The sequence below is a fragment of the Rhamphochromis longiceps genome, linkage group LG20 (genome assembly GCF_057381845.1).
Source record: "Rhamphochromis longiceps isolate RC_006_pf linkage group LG20, R_longiceps_female_GT1.1, whole genome shotgun sequence".
NCBI lineage: Eukaryota > Metazoa > Chordata > Actinopteri > Cichliformes > Cichlidae > Rhamphochromis > Rhamphochromis longiceps.
Genome location: NC_140576.1, coordinates 2,100,480 through 2,117,166, shown reverse-complemented (window position 1 = coordinate 2,117,166; position 16,687 = coordinate 2,100,480). Strand labels below are relative to the sequence as shown.

General features: G+C 41.0%; 3 protein-coding genes across 6 annotated transcripts in view; all 3 read left to right on the top strand.

Moving 5' to 3' along the window:
* LOC146644589 (homeobox protein Hox-C4a) overlaps nt 1–16,687 on the top strand; it is a 52,251-nt gene that overhangs the window by 12,112 nt on the left and 23,452 nt on the right. For 2 of the 3 annotated variants that reach the window (XR_014909141.1, XM_085394612.1), the window contains exon 2: nt 8,455–8,741. The gene's annotated coding sequence lies outside the window, so the exon portion shown is untranslated. Of the gene's footprint in view, nt 1–7,130; nt 7,286–8,454; nt 8,742–16,687 lie in introns of those variants that run through there. The other variant, XM_085394613.1, reaches the window with a different exon arrangement.
* Nucleotides 1,332–5,040, top strand: hoxc8a (homeobox C8a). Its single transcript, XM_085394616.1, has 2 exons — nt 1,332–2,104; nt 3,456–5,040. The coding sequence occupies exons 1-2, from the start codon at nt 1,669–1,671 to the stop codon at nt 3,770–3,772; spliced, it is 753 nt and encodes a 250-aa protein (XP_085250742.1). The 5' UTR covers nt 1,332–1,668; the 3' UTR covers nt 3,773–5,040.
* On the top strand, nt 8,748–16,246 carry hoxc6a (homeobox C6a). Of its 2 annotated transcripts, none has more exons than XM_085394618.1 (2): nt 8,748–14,600; nt 15,074–16,246. In XM_085394618.1, the coding sequence occupies exons 1-2, from the start codon at nt 14,204–14,206 to the stop codon at nt 15,382–15,384; spliced, it is 708 nt and encodes a 235-aa protein (XP_085250744.1). In that variant the 5' UTR covers nt 8,748–14,203; the 3' UTR covers nt 15,385–16,246. The 2 variants fall into 2 exon arrangements, with proteins under 2 accessions (XP_085250744.1, XP_085250745.1); XM_085394619.1 differs by having other exon boundaries at nt 15,077–16,242.

Genomic DNA, 16,687 nt, shown 5'->3' with positions numbered 1-16,687 from the left:
AAATTCAAACCAGACTGAGACACTTTATTTTAAAAAGTATTTAAAAAATCCACAATTAATAAAGAGCCGAAAATCACATTCAGCCAGAGACTCCTTTATTAGCAGTTTTTAAACAGTTGCATCTGTAACATAAAATCAGTGCAATAAATAAATGGCAACAAAGCAACACATCGATAACAAAAGCAGCAAAAGCATAAACCGCTGCATCAATAATAATAATAACAATAATAATAACAATAATAATGATAATAATAATAATGATAATAATAATATGTCCAGTAAAGAAAGGGCTACCTGTACCATTTTAGTCCTCAGTCCGTGTCGGTTGTAACGTCTGTACCAACAATTCAAATTCTCCAACAAGTGATTAGCAATCTGCATATTTATAGAGTGTGAAAGGTCTATAAATTCGTCCAGTGCGCCTTTCATATTTTACGATGATGTGTAGAAACCGTCAGTAACCCCACAAAAACCCACACAGGCATAGAGACCACGCGAGTACTGAGCTGGGAATCGTGCGAGTTGATTGCACCTAAACATTCAATGTTACATTTTATGAACTCCCCCGTGTGAGATTTACTGCCCATCCTCGTCGGTTTTACGGGGTCAGTAAATGGCACCTATAGCATTCATAGGTCGTGTTTATATTTGCGTGCATCGGTGCTTTGGAGGCCTGGCGGAAATCTGTCGCCTTGGCCTCTACACGGTTTTGCATCGAGGAATGTTTTGTCTTCAATTCGGTGTTTTGCTCGGGGGACTGAATAGCTCCGAATCTGTGTTGTTTTTATTTTTAATACCGTTTTAATGCTGTTGATAAACTCCCAAATATCATCCCGACCCAATGGAGCCCAAGAAAGGCCAACTGTTTTCTGGGAACTTGTATATAACCTTCAGGGCTAGATAGAAAAAAAATAAAAAAATAAAAATACCTCATCACAGCAGCTTAATCCGCTTAGAAAGAGGGGAAATCCTCCCTGCTTTAAACACCTCATAACCCCCATACAAAGAAGCAAAACTATAAATTCAGACTACACAGGAAATGTATCATGCTTCATCGTCTTTATATCGTAACCATTTCACAACTGAATTGTTCAGCTTGTTAGAAAGGTTTTTTTGTGTGATAAACTTAACATTGATCATATTTACAGCCTCTTAGATTGTTGGTTATGATTAGTGAAGCCTTTCTCAAGGTGGATATACGTAGGGCCCACGTCTGACCGGTCATGGAAAGATGAAGGGGTGGGGGGGGGGGGGGGGGGGGGGGGGGGTGAGGTTGGAGGAGGGTGAGGGAGCCTGTGGTGGGGGTGGTTGGGTGGGAATCTAAAAAAAGGAAAAAGAAAGAAAAGAGCAGCGCCTGTGACTGTGCCGGTCGAGCGAGCCAGCTGTAACCTTAGCTAACACACATCCAAAGCTCATGCCATGAGCCGGGTTTGAGACTGCAAAACCTGGAAAAAAAACCCACTCACGACTGCGAGGAGAAATCCGATGAGAGGAACGGCTCAGAGAGAGTGAGCTGCCGTAGATTGTCCAAAGGGGCAGCGTTTCTCCTAGTTCCGGTTTGTCTGCTTGTGTGCGCTGTGCGAGTTGGGACCCTAAACAAAAGGCTGCCATCATCCTAAAGGAGATATTCTGCTGCGAGAGAGCCCGTCTGCTTGATGCTAACTAAACATGAGCTCCTATTTTGTTAACCCTCTTTTTTCTAAATACAAAGGCAGCGAGTCACTGGAGCCAACTTACTACGACTGCAGGTTTCCACAAAGCGTTGCCCGCAGCCACACGCTAGTTTACGGACCCGGAGCAGCCGCACCGGGCTTTCAGCACCCATCCCATCATGTGCAGGACTTTTTTCACCACGGGACCACGGGGATCTCCAACCCCGGATACCAGCAAAACCCCTGCGCTTTGGCTTGCCACGGAGACGCAACGAAATTTTATGGATATGAAGCCCTTCCAAGGCAAACGCTTTATGGTACCCAACAAGACGCAAGCCTAGCGCAATACCCAGACTGTAAATCGTCGAGCAGCTCTAACCCCGGAGAAGGACAAGGCCACTTAAATCAAAACTCCTCTCCCAGTCTTATGTTTCCTTGGATGAGACCCCACGGTCAGAATCATACAAATTTTTCCTATTCTTTCAGTGTTGCCGTGTAGTGCGCGCGTGTCACTGTGTATCCGCCTGTCTGTGCGTGTGTGTGTGTATGTGTGTGTGATTGTGCATGTGTGCTAAATACATAGGGTGTACAAGAGTATGTCTCTAAACTATAAAACGAAATAAGTCAGAGAACATGATGGGGCACATAGAACCTGAAGTGCAGGCTGCTGTTACTCTGCAGCACATGCCCATACAGGGCTGAATGGTTGCTTTCCAAAGTGCCTTTAAACGCTGAATTGCTGATTACAGCCACATGACACGCTCTTTGAAGTCAATTATCGTTCACATAAGATATTTCACAAACTCTAATAGAGCTATGAGAATGGATGGATAAGTCGTAGTCTAAAATACGATAATACCATGCACACTAGCAGCATGCAGAGTGACAGGGGGGTTAGCTAAAACACAACATACCACGATTATCCAGAATCCGGGTTTTAGAGTTTTGGGGGTAATTTGACCCACAGGCCCACTGTAGGCTCAGACACATACAGCCATAATCATAAGGGCTTTGTAGATATTACCCCTTCCATTCATGGATCTCTCTGTCCAGGCTATAAGGCTACTTTAGCTCCACACAGGTGTGCGCTTCATTTTTCATTTCTGCTCAGAGACATGCATCCCAATATCGTCCCCAACTTTATCTCTGTCTTCTCATACTTTTACCTACCTAGTTATTGTCCTCCTGTATGAGTATGAATGAAAATGTCAGTCAAGTTTATATGGGCTCTGCTGCAAGAGGAAACAGTGTAGTTTCTGTAAACACCCCTCCCAATCTGACATGGAGGAGTATATAGATTTTGTTCGTAGAGTTTTAACATCATTAAATTGATGGGGGATGTAGAGCAATTTTACCTTCGTGTACAGATTAAAAATTGAACTTCAAAGTAATAATACTATATCCTACTCCACTAACTCTTGGGGGATGTGGTTGTAAAGTTGCATCAGACCTGCAGAATGAACTATAAATGAAGCAGACATGTGTGTAAATTATTATTACTTTGAAGACATTTATTTGCAGATCCCAAGCAAACTACGGACTCTATTGTGGGTGGTCTGTGTGTACACTGATATATGTTCCTGCTAATGGAAAATCTAACTTACCCAGCTTAACACTGCAAGAAGACATCTACTCGCTCTTTCTTTTCATTGAGTGTGATCTGGCATGTGTGAGAGCTGAAATGGGTTAGTGATTGTGCAGAGGAAATGAGTAAATTCAGAAAGAATTATCAGCCATCTGAATGTCTTTATGGGGAGATCGTGGTGAGCCCTGTTAACCTCTGGCTTTATTTCATATTTCAAGCCCCAGGAAGACGGAATGGGAGGCAAACCTACAGTCGCTACCAAACTCTTGAACTGGAGAAGGAGTTTCTGTTCAACCCTTACCTGACCCGTAAGAGAAGGATCGAGGTGTCTCACGCCCTGAGCCTCACCGAGCGACAGGTGAAAATTTGGTTTCAGAACAGAAGGATGAAGTGGAAAAAAGAGAACAACAAAGACAAGTTTCCGGGTCAAAGAGGAGAGGCCGAAGCCGAGGCCGAAGAAGAGGGGAACGAGGACGGTGAAGGGGAAGAGGCAGAAGAGAAAGAAGCGGAAGAGAAAGAAGAGACCAAGGAGTGATTTTATGGTCCTTTTATGGTTATATGGGTGAAAAAGAGGAAAAAAGGAGAGGTCCCATAAACAGACGAAGAGTCACAAGGAGGCAGAGAGCGTCAACTTTATGACCACCCTTCTATTTTGTCAAGAGGGATCAGGAATCCCACCAATATTGCTGTCATAAATAGACAAAATTCTCCATTCTTTCGTTTATCCTAACATGATGCGCATTACCATTTGGATTTTTCTGTAGAAGCTACAAACGCTTGTAGCGTTTTTTTTCTCCATAGAACTCTGGCCATTGTTTTAAAAAAATAAGGGAGGGTAAATTAAAACGCATGTTGGATGGAAAATGGCTTAGCTATTTTTTACAAATTTGCTTTTAATAATAATTGTATCAAAAACGTAGCCAAATAAGATCAAAACATGACCAACGCCGACCTGTGTTGTAAATAGATTATAGCCTACATAAAAAAAGACATCACTTCAAAGTAGCCTTTCTGAAATTGTAAAAAAAATGTAGGCCTATAACTTAGTAGTAAGTGTTAAAACATCATCGCAACAGTTGCATTGGCTAGCAGCCTCTGTATAAACCACAAGTTTTATTATTATAATTGTTACTGTTACTGTTTTACTCGTTTTCATGTGACAGCCATTAGCTCCTCAGACATCTTTCTCTAGGATTACCAGGGAAATGCAATCGTTTGGAATCCTTTGATGCTACCTAAACCTGGGGAAATTGCAATAGAGATTTCTGAATATAGAGATTTCATATGGTTTTAATTTTAAAGTGTTCTATATCGACCTTATATTATTAAGTTATGTATGTAGCATTTACCCAACAAACAGTATACACTTGTTGAAGACAATTTGCGAGTCTTGGGAAGACACTTAGCTCAAAGCCAAGTAAACACTTTTGAGATTGTACCACAGCACTACCTAAAAACTCAGAGCTTTGCCTTTGCAGAATTTACAGTTCCACATTTATGGCATCGCTCTGATTTGATCGCAAGCTATTTCCCCAACAACTAAAACTGCCTATAACGCACATGTACTGTGTATGATAACAACAGCTACAATTACAACGATTTTAAAGTAAGGGAATTTTTATTTTAATGTGCTGGTGACATAGCGTAGTTGTTTTGCACTGAATATAATCTTTATGTACGTCTTGTTATATATTGATGTTAACAATATGCTCGTTTTCTGGTGTTTCTCCTGTGAAAGACGGAATTGTGTGTCCCCGCCATTGTTGATGTAAAATCACGAATAAACAAGATGGCTCACTATCATTTCTGGTTTTATTAAGACTGTGCACTCTGTTGTTAGAACAAACATCATCACCACCCTTTCTCCGTGTACACAAAACAAATGCATGCAGACATAGGTGAAGTGAAAATATGCAGGGTAGTATTTTCTTTTTTACACACTGTAAAGAGTTCAATATGAACCCCTGTTTTCATGCACGGACAACAGTAAGTAGATAACGTGCAACAGAAAAGCCCCCTGAATAATTCAAAACTGATGATTTGATGATGCCTCGATTTTCAGCCTGTGCATCCAAAAAGTGCTTCGGCAGGAGGGAAGATAGTGCAGAAGCCTCCTAAATAAAGTTTTCCCAATTTAAACTTTCAGAACAGTTCGATTAAAAAAGCGCCAGACACGCGTTTGCGGATGTATCCCTTTACCTTTTAAGGAAAGACAGCGAATCCCATTCACAGCAGGCCTACTCTCCAAAGCCTGAGTCGTATTTGATTCATCCTCTTAATAAGAAACTTCCTCTCTTCGGGGAGGACACGAAGCTTTCCTTAATGAATCTCGGGATGACTGATTGCTGTTTGAGAGATGAGATGAGCAAACATTTGACGTGCTATGTTAATAATCAAACAAAGTAATGGCAGAGCTTGAGGGAGGCTTTATCTGTCAGAGGCCATACATTTGCAAGGTGTTGCGTGAATCTTGTGTCCAGACAATCCGCCGGAAAAGCACCAGAGCGCTGAAATCAAAGCGAACGGGGGAGGCCAAGTGCAGGTAACAGGTAACATCTCTCTTCGGCAGTCCAGCTGGTTTTCATGATGACGGGTTGTAATAGACAGAGGACGTGAACAGACAGCGTGAAATCTGAGTAACACACTCAAGTAGGACTAAACTGCGATAAATATCAAACGGTACACCAATGTGGGTCTCTGAACGTGCTGTTAACGGGGTAAAATACCAGTACTTGCTCTATCATATTAGCCCTCAACAGAAATTTGAACCCTCTTTTTCAAAACATGAAATTCGACCTCACCCTTCTCTCGGTTTGATTCCCCCCTCACCCCCCTTTTTTTAACCGGATCTGAATTTTTCAAATTGAGAACAGAATGATTTTCAACATATTGTTTCTTTAAAAAATGCATTTATTGCAAGTTTAATGCAATATTAGACGTAATTTCAAAGTAAATAATAGTAGTAAATACACCGTAACATGACCCGGGACTTGAATAATTTAGCTGCCGAATTTCAGCGTTAGGCAGCTAAATTATTCAAAGTCTGTTGCTTTTTATTTGCTCACTTGTAAACGGTTCAAATAAGCTTCAGTGCATATATGGAACATTGTGGACACAAATGCAATGCCAAGGAGTAAGTGTTAGGGGATTTTATAATGTGTAGTTAAAAAGTGTCCATATTGAAATGTGCGATTGAAACTATTTATATTTAAGCCCACACTCGTAATTGGAAAATTATCCTCATCTAAGAATTCTTTTGTAAAGAAAAGGAAAAAACAAAAAACGAACTAACCTCTTGTTGTGCTTCAGACCTCTTTTATTTGAACAAAATGAATTAATAAATATAAATAAATAGTGTTGAAGGGTAACAACATAACACAGCCTAACGAAGGAAGACAGAACGAAAGCAGTGTTCAAGGCTTTTTATGTGAACATTATTCGCAAAAACGCAAACTTATCCACATTAACTGGAAACTTATTTTTCAATCAAACATTCCCATTTCATCTCAATCCAGACTGAGACCAAAAGATGTCGGAGTCTTTCACGTCTCCTCTTTTTATGGCTTTCCCCCTAACAGTGACTTTTTCTCTCTCTCTCGGATCAAACAGTGTTGCGCCAAAGCGCAACCTTTTAATTCAGGGTGTTTATTTCTCTGTTTACGTGCGCTTTGTCTCTAGAAAATTTCCGGAAGTGTCCCTTAGTCACAGCTATCCAGCATCCCGTATTACCCCTTTGTGTGAATGTGTGTGTGTGTTTCTCTCTCTCTCTCTCTCTCTCTCTCTCTCTCTCTCTCTGTGTGTGTGTGTGTGTGTGTGTGTGTGTGTGTGTGTGTGTGTGTGTGTGTGTGTGTGTGTGTGTGTGTGTGTGTGTGTGTGTGTGTGTGTGTGTGTAGTTTTAACAGAGGGTTGACATTACCAATAAAGTTAAGTGTACCTGCTGTAAACTTTATTGGCGGTGGTAAAGACGCGGCTCGGCCTGCATCTTTTGTGTGCCTCAGCTCCGTGTGGCGATGACGGCCTGCAAGGACAAGATGCACCACTCAAACTAGTAAGTGAGGGAAATTTTGTTAGTTATTTAGCTTGTAGAGAATGCGCTTTACTCGCCATCAAACGACACATCAGGTGATTATTTCAAGGCGAAGCCAGAGGACTTCCTGTAAAAGGATTTACGAGATACAAAGCTGCGTGTTAGTGTTAAATTAAATAATACGTCTGCTGTTGTTCTCATCTTGATCCGTGTCTCTCTGTTATTACGCAAGTATTAGGATACAGTATATTTGCTGAAGGTCAAGAAAAAAACACCTAACCTCCTAACTTTTTATGCGTGAGGAATTTTACGCGCAGCGATTAGATATTTTGCTTTCTTTCTGCGTGTGCTGATGTTAGCTTTCGTTAAAGGTTTGCACAACATTTGCAGTGTATGTATATTTCTTTTCATAACATAGTGTTCTCTTTTCCAGCTCAAATCTCAACTGCTTTTTAAAATGTATATTTTGTTACAAATGACTTGCAGCAGGCATAATTTTTGATATTATGCTTGCACCTGGTGTGTCTGCGTATTTGATATTGGATGTGAGGTGCATACTATCCTGACATCTGTTTGCTTCCGTATGAGAAGCACAGGCCCTTATATGGAAGTAGAGTTTAGCCTAATTGAAGTTTAATTAGTTGCGTCTCCGTCGCTTTCTGTCCTTTTCTTACTCCCCTACCTCGCCTTCGCACTCACACACTTTTATTTCCACGTTCCCAACTTGTCTGGGGGACATCTTGGCATAGAGCTCATCCACCAGGGGAACTGTCATATTTTGACACATGTCTGATATGTGACATATGGGGAATTTCGCTGTCATGTATTATATTATTGGTGGTTTAGTTTTGTTCAATCGAAAAAAAGAAGAAGAAAAAAGAGAGGAAAGACAAGATGGGTGCAAACATTCCTGGTTGTTAAAAGGAGAAATTTACAGCTGAGTAATAAAAGTTTACGACTGAATCCTTTCTGCCATTGGCTGAAGCGAGCCACGTGGCACAGGCGCTATGAACATGAACTTTATGCTGTTGTCTATTCTCTGGTCCTTCCCCTGTATCAGCAGCAGACTAAGCTGGGGCGTAGAAACATATTATTTCCCTTTATTGTAATATTTAAAGAAAAAAAAATGCTGCACAGTCATCTTGGCACTGCCGCGCGTGTTATTCACCCGATCCCCGACTTCCTGACAGTGAGATCTTCGGGACAGTCACCGCCTCTACCAGCCGCTGCCTGCGTTTATTCCCCCACCGGAGGCAATAAAACCACTGGGACAGCAAATGGAAGAAGAAAGCCTGCTAGAAAAGACTTTTCCCGGCAGACACCCTGTCTCCATAAGCTGCTTATCGCCGGAATGTGAACACAGCCAGCAGCACAGAGGAGATGTGCGTTGTGTTGATATATCCCACTCGCCATCGTGACCCTTCAGCTGCTTTGTTGGACCACAGTGACGCTCGAAATTGTGGAGAGCCTGCTGGGGGTAAGATTATACACTTTACTAGCTGCTTTTCTTAACTGTTTAATGATCTGTTTCTCAATCGGCTGGTCCTTGTGGCGTTGAGATGATTGTGAAAATTATGAACGTGTGAGATCATGAGAACTGAAGGTGTCTATTCAGTGTAGTTGTGACCTGACCTGTAGCCTGGGAGGGTGCTGAAGCCCGGGGCGGTTGTCATTATTTCTTTCTGGCTGATGTGGCAGCACCTGTGTGGGTAGTGGCTGCTTCAGCCTACATCCAGTGTGTATTTTTAAAGGCGCTGTGCCAACCCGATGTAATTGATTGCCTTGTGATAGTAAACTTTCTCATCACTCACATAGGCCCTTCTCACCAGGCAGTGACGAATGATATTAATTTCTGGCTGATGTTCTCTAATTATGGTTTGTTTTCACATCTGCTGCCACACGTTTAACCCAGTTTCTGCCAGAAGCCTGCATAACATCTATAAGCAATTTCACACATCCCTATGTCACACGCACACACGAGAAACACATAGGCTCACAGTATGTACACAGTGACACACTGGTGTCTCCCGGCAGTGCCCCCTAGCGACAAGAGGCGTTATATGTGGAGGTGGGCGGGTGTTGAGGCTTGATGTTTATGGCTGCTGGTTTTCGGCGGCGGTTCACTGCGGATGTCAGCTGATACACTGCTGCCAGCGAGTAACTGCTCGACCTGACACCGAGGAGTGTTTCTGATTTGTTGTTGTCACTTTGGAGAATGAGATTCGTCTGTTTTATTGTTTTCGTTTTAGCATGATGAGATGAAGTGATTTGTAGAAGATATTGCTTTGTCACATAAGCACGCCACGACATTCGTGAGAGTTAACATTTCATTTTATTTACACCACCGGGAAAAAAAATAAAATAGGACGAGTAAGTAATAAGTTCAAAATTGTATCAAATATGCACAATATCAACAACACCAAGAGCAACAGCAGTGGACATTTAACAGTAGCAAATGTGTCGTCATAAGTGAGACAGAATGAGTGTATACAGTGCATTGTTTATAGCATATTGTGCATGAATGGTGGGACATTGCATCATATACATTTCACTTCCCCAAATTTCTTTCAAACACGTCTAAAAATACTAAAACAATTAAATAAATGTATTGATTAAAATAAATCCAGATCAATTATTTTACGTTATTCTGGACTTCATATGAAAAAAAGCACAGAATGAGGTTTAAACTCGTCAAGTGTGTGCGTGTGTGTGTTTGTGTGGGAGAGACAGAAACCACGAAAGCCTCAGTAAAAAACAGAAGGATAATGAATTGGAGTATCAGTGTAAGACAAAATATATACGAAGTGTATCCATTGCACAAGTATCCAAAGACATCTTAAATAACACGGTGTGTGTGTGTGTGTGTGTGTGTGTGTGTGTGTGTGTGTGTGTGTGTGCGTGTGTGTGTGTGTGTGTGTGTGTGTGTGTGTGTGTGTGTGTGTGTGTGTGTGTGTGTGTGTGTGGGAGACTGCAGGCTGTGCATTTGAAGTTTGGCGATGTTGTTTCATCAAAGCTTAGCTTGAGGAATTGTCCTCTCTTCTCTGTGTAGAGACTAAATATTTTTTATGTAATAAAGCGACGTGATCTGTTTCTGTCTCAGCAGTCCAGCGTTTCAATCTTGTAAAATACAATTATTGGCAAAGCCTCGTTGTGAAAGCCTTTAAATTCTTATAACCTACTGTTAAACACGTTGTTTGTTTTTCCCTTATGAAACATTGCTGTTGCAATGGATCGTGTCCGCTGCTGCCCAGCACTATGCCTGCAGAAGAGAGAGAGAAAGACAGAGGGAGAGAGCGAAAGAGGGCCCATTTAATAGATGCCATTTGAGTTGTTAGGTAAATCTTGGTTGAAATAATAAGGGAAAACCACAGCCCATTGTTTTGCCCTGCAGTGTTTTTTAAACCCAGAGATAGGCTCGCATTAAACTCCATGAAGTCATGAATCTGTCCGCATCACCACATTTAGAACCTCACTTACAAATCCCGACAGGACCAAAATTTTGCCTACTAATGGCCATAATTTATGATGTGTGGATCAACATGCGCTCATTGGGCAACAGCTTCCTGAGTGCTTAACGAGCATAAAGTCGAACACTTCCGGACATTAATTGGGCTAGCCAGCGATGGTAAAGTGCTTATAGAGGGCTTTACATTGTTAGTATGTGAATTACTCCTTATTAGTAAGGTTAGAAGCGGGGGAGAGGAAAAAGCATCAGAGGATGACCAGACTTTGCCCCTCTTGCTGCGTTTTTAATCATGGCCGATAATGTAGAAATTTTAAGGGTCCCGTATAACTAATGCTGAGTGATGTTGTGATGTTGGATATTGAAAGCTGTGTTTAAGAAAAAAATAGAAGCAACCGTAGATGTTGATGGGCCATGTTGTGCTGCAGAGCGCGGGCTATCAAAGTTAGGCCTTCAGCACAAGAACACATCAAAGCGTAAGAATTCAACCAGTAATAATAATAATAATAATAATAATAATAATAATAATAATAATAATAATAATAATAATAATAATAATAGCTTAGTTTATGCCTTGGTTGCGCATCACCATATAAAACTACAAATTCAGGGCATATAACACTGAGGAATTAATTATGAATGATCTTTATTAATTCCCATGGTTAGAAACAGGATGTTAGGGTATTGATAGTATTTTATATTTTTACTTTTCCTGGTTCACGCATTCGTCGCTGGACATAATGTTCTTTTAAAAATTGTGGAAACGCGCACCAAACGGTTCCTCTCCTCCCTGCATCAAATGCCGTGCGTGTAATTTGCCTCACGGGCCGCAATAAAACACTAAAACACAAGGGAAAGAATGACCTTTCTAATTCTGCACACTGACACAAGCTCTCCTGCATTCCAGTCTCTCCAGTCCACACATTGGCTTTACTGTTCAGCTTTTATTTACAACCCAAAGTTTACAGACCGCTCTGTTCTTCGTGTGTGTGTGTGTGTGTGTGTGTGTGTGTGTGTGTGTGTGTGTGTGTGTGTGTGTGTGTGTGTGTGTGTGTGTGTGTGTGTGTGTCTGTCTGTAAATAACAATAAGGAAAATCTGTGGTTGAGAACTCAAATAATTCGAGTGGATTTTGATGGAATAGAGATTGCTGAAAATTGTGTTAATCTGAAACACTTTGCAGTGTGGAATAAATTATGCCGACTACTTGGTGACGACAGCAGAAATGGTTAAACAAAGGAAAGCTTTCACAAATCTATTGCACATTCCGTTTCTGCCACCATGAGGGCGGATTGACTAAAAATATAATATCACAAACTTCAATTTTATTTGCGTTTTGTTCATATTTACTTTGGTGGGATTCAAGTTCCAGTCAAAGTGGGGGAACTGACTTTTTTAATGTTTGCAACAATTTGGTCTCCTTTGAAATTACACCACACTGAAGGGTAGAAGTTCACTAAACAAACTGGGACCCCGAGTAGTTTACTCCTGCTATAAGTGTTGGTTTAACCTCCGTCATCAAGTGATTTCGTTTCTGGATATCAAAAAGAAGAGGGGAAAAAGAACAGTCCCAGGACGGAAATTTAGGAAAACTGCAGGCTCCAACTTTTGCGCTTTATTTGCCTCAAATCTGTGCGACGCGGATGTCACATATGGTCACAAATAGTTGAAGGGAAACTTTTACTGCACCAGCTACTTCCTTCTCTTTGTTCTTGTCTCTTTTATGGGCTATTCAGGATCCCAAACAACAGACCAAACACTGTTGCACGTTTAGGCTGCACGAATTCACTCCATTGAAGAAATCAATGAGGTGAACCAATAGGCTGTTGCAGCCAGTGGGGCTGCGTTTAACAGACTTTTTCAATAGCGTTGTTGATTGTTGTTGTTATTATTATTATATTGCTATCTGATGCGGCTTGTTTAAAAATTTTTTTTAATTAAAGTAAATTAAAAAACAAAACAAAAACCGGCCACATTAATTTGGAAAACTACTTCGAAAGCACGTGTGGCGTTTTAGTTTTAATTCATCTGAAAAGTTTTTCTAAAATGAAAATGAAAATTAGCGCACTGCGATCTCGTCTAATGCAGATTTTGGAGGCAGCTCGTTTAGGTCAAAACACGTGATCAAGTTTTTCTAGAATTCTGCAAAACGCCTCTAAAGTAATTTCCAAACCCATCATTTGGTGCTGAGATAATAATCGGTTCCCGTTTCCTCTGTGTGTGTCACAGGAATGTCAAAGCACGATCACAAGGAGAGAGAGAAAAAAGAGACTGGAACATCTGCATAAGCATTTTAACATGTTGCCTATTACATTTTTTTGCTTAATTAATTTGAAGTAAAGTGTTCTTTGTTGTGAGTTTGAACAGACTATACCTGAGAAATAGCAGTGAGCATTGATGAGCAGGTTTGCACGATCGCACAACTGATTGGATTCTTTTTTCAAGATGGTGGCAGAAGTCATCTTCACAGGAGCATTTTTTTCATTCTTTTTTCCCCTTTCTGTGCCATACCTGTCCTGCACGCGATTTTGTCTTTGCTTTGCCTCCACACGCTGTGCAGTGCTTTTTTGATTCTTAGCGGGAGAGATTGCTGCCTGTGTTTCAAGGCTTTGCTGCAGAGATAGTTGTTGGTGAGCTGGGGAACGTCACTTGTTTTATTGCCCTCACAGAAGAGAGACCATAAACGCATTCTTACCGCCGACACCCTCCCCCAGGTCACTGCAAAAGCATGGAAATTGGAAAGTTGTTGATATGGCTGAGATAAACAGCAGTGTATGTTGTATTATGGATTAAAACTGGGTATAGGACACACACATGCGCACACAAGATCACTCACACGAAAACTTAGTATGACAGTTCATGGCTTTGCATTAGTAAACAGCTTTAATATCCGTGTTATTTTTTCTATTGGTCACTATTTAATAGGCATTTTGTATAATATTTCACGTGTTTTTCATTAGAATTCTCCATCTCCTTCCTTCCTCTGAATGTGGTCTCTGTCCTGAATGACATTGGCCACGCTTTCCATCTTGCTTTCTGCTTAAACGACACATGCTCATAAACTTCAAGCCAAAAACTTCTCACTCAGCCAAGCTGTATAGTGTGCCACTCCAAGTCTACGTTGTGTTTATCGACATTTAGCCGTAATGTTCAAGCTCTGAGCTAAAAGCTACAGTTTCTCCTCAACTCCTGCCTCTCAATTGGTTGAGAATGGTCAGCTGACATTGTCATATTGTCTCTCACCGAGCCAAGCCTCGGCTATAACACTCGGGTTTGTGCGTCTTAACCGGAGATTGGAAATTAATAATATTGAATCCTCAAAGTAGCTCACGTCCAGTTACAGAGGCAGAAAGTCGAGGAAAAAAAGAAGACCTTGGAGAAAGGTGTGGTTGGTTGACACAGAGATTTACTGAGAAGGAGATTGAAAAGAGACCGATAAAGAAGTGGGGAGAGTTGGAGAGAGGGTTACAAGCAAGGTATGAATTCTTATTTCGCGAACCCGTCGCTCTCCTGCCATTTATCCGGTGGTCAAGATGTTTTGCCTAACGTACCCCTAAACTCCACCACCTATGACACAGTTAGACATTTTTCGTCGTACGGTGCCGCTGTGACCCAGAATCGGATATATGCACCTTTCTACTCTCCTCAAGATAATGTGGTGTTTGGGTCTGGCAGGGCACAGTATGAGTATGGATCAAACGTGTTTCTTCAAGACAAGGACGTGCTTCCCAGCTGCAGACAAACAAATATGGGACTCAATACACAAAGCCACATTGCTCAAGAGTACAGTCTGGATCAAGGAAGAGCAGCAGCTCAGGAGCAGAAAAGTAACATCCCGATCTACCCGTGGATGCAGCGAATGAACTCACACGGCGGTGAGTTTTACTACGACAAATAAATTAAGGAAATGGGCCAGTTTTACGATATGTCTTACCAAGAGAGCAAGTTACTTTTTATGGCCCCATAAAACATTACTGTATCCCCTCGACTTGTAGATGGGCCTTAACATGTGCAAACAAACAGCTTTCATTTTAAGAATGATATAGTAGCCATAATCAGTAGAGTGAGATAGAGAGACTACTTAAGAAGCTTTAATAATTTTAGATAATACAGCAAAGATATCCTTTGAGATATATTTTCCCCTTCCAGTTAAAATGCGTTTATTTTTCTCTGTGGATTTAGATTGCAATTATGAATCTAACAACGAGGCAAAAAAAAAAAAAAACCAACTTATGCTCAGTTGCCTCCAAGTATGAACAGACTCCAGGCAGAGGCACGTTTTATTTGAAATCCAAACGTGACTTCGCGCTGTTAACGCTTAAATGAGTGACTTTACTTTGTCTCCCAGCAGGAGTCGGCTACGGGACAGACAGACGCAGAGGACGACAAATATACTCTCGTTACCAAACGCTTGAGCTGGAGAAGGAATTTCATTTCAATCGCTACCTGACCAGGCGCAGACGCATCGAGATCGCGAATGCGCTTTGTTTAACAGAGCGGCAGATCAAAATCTGGTTTCAGAACCGACGCATGAAATGGAAGAAAGAGAGCAACCTGACCTCCACGGTGACAGGAACTGAACAGACAGGAGCGTCTCAAGAGCAGGAACGCAATGGCGCAATGGAAGAAGGGAAAGATGAAGACAAGAAGAAAGAATAGCTCAAAATAATAATAATAATAAAAAATTATAAAAAACCACACGATGACCATTACAAACCAACATAACTACCTAAAAATCTACATGGACTCGAGAGCGACTTCACCGCATGATTGCTACCACGCAGCTCTCACCAATTTTATTTCGTGTTGGACCACAGGAGTGTTGATCCTTAGAAATCCAAAATTATTTCAGCCACAGTTTGGCCGCTGTGTTGTGTGGAGAACTGAGGGTTTTTTGTTTTTGTTTTGTTTTTTATTGCAAATATCACACTTGTATTGTGGAAATAAAAAGAAGTATTAATTTCTACCTATCTTCCTATGCCAGGAAATCTGTATATTTACCTACCCCCCTCTCACACACCCCATCCATCACTGTGAAACTCTTTGATCACCTCACTATAATACAGTGTTGATCTGACTAAACTCATTACTGTACATGCACATTCCATGGAGGCAAAAGAGCGGGCGGACACTTGATCACAATGTAATCTATTACTTGAATCGTCCGCAGGAAAATGGGCCCTGCATCAAACTAAAAGTAGTAGTCTCCAGTCCGAACACACACATGCACACACAGACACGCACAGACACACGCACACACACGCGCGCGCAAACACACACAAACAAACAAAAACCATAATGTCTGTACATGATAAAAGTAACGGTATATAACGTAAATCCCGTGGAAACGTAATGTGCATTTAGCCGCTTTGGTAGACGCTGCATAACATAAGATCATTGACCATTTGACACAACATGCTTCCTCGTGAGATAGATTTGTACACTAGTAATTCTTCACCTTTGTTTGAGAGTCAAACATTAATGTTTTGTCATAACTGTGTATCACGGAATAAAATGTTTGTAAAACTTTCACCTTTGTCTTGTCTGTTTCATGAGTCAGATGAAGACAGATCCCTTAAATACGTAATAAAAATACGAAGAGATTTCCTAAACGTGGACTGTGAAAGTTTGCTATTTCTTTCTTCTTATGCTTTTCTTTAAATTTTAAAGATTTTTTTGTCGTGGCCTGTTTGGTCCGGAGGCTGTGTAGGCAAGAAAGGGAGGATTTGACGTTAAACATATATTTTTAAGCAATTTTTGTTTCTCCAAAACATGAGACCTGTTTGTTCGACGCCGATATTGGTATGGCACAGGAATTAGCTACTGTTAAGCTACTGTTAAACACGATAACATCCCCGTAGCTGTAGTAATATAAACTCCCAACAACGTTCACGTTTCAAGTCCATCCGCGTAGATATATTTTAACCTAGCTTTATTATTATTATTATTATTATTATTATTA

Excerpts from the sequence above, each read along its gene's own strand:
- hoxc6a (XM_085394618.1), top strand. The coding sequence starts at position 14,204 with ATGAATTCTTATTTCGCGAACCCGTCGCTCTCCTGCCATTTATCCGGT. Across the intron at positions 14,601-15,073 it reads GCGAATGAACTCACACGGCG|CAGGAGTCGGCTACGGGACA; the intron begins GTGAGTTTTACT and ends TTTGTCTCCCAG.
- hoxc8a (XM_085394616.1), top strand. The coding sequence starts at position 1,669 with ATGAGCTCCTATTTTGTTAACCCTCTTTTTTCTAAATACAAAGGCAGC. Across the intron at positions 2,105-3,455 it reads TCCTTGGATGAGACCCCACG|CCCCAGGAAGACGGAATGGG; the intron begins GTCAGAATCATA and ends TCATATTTCAAG.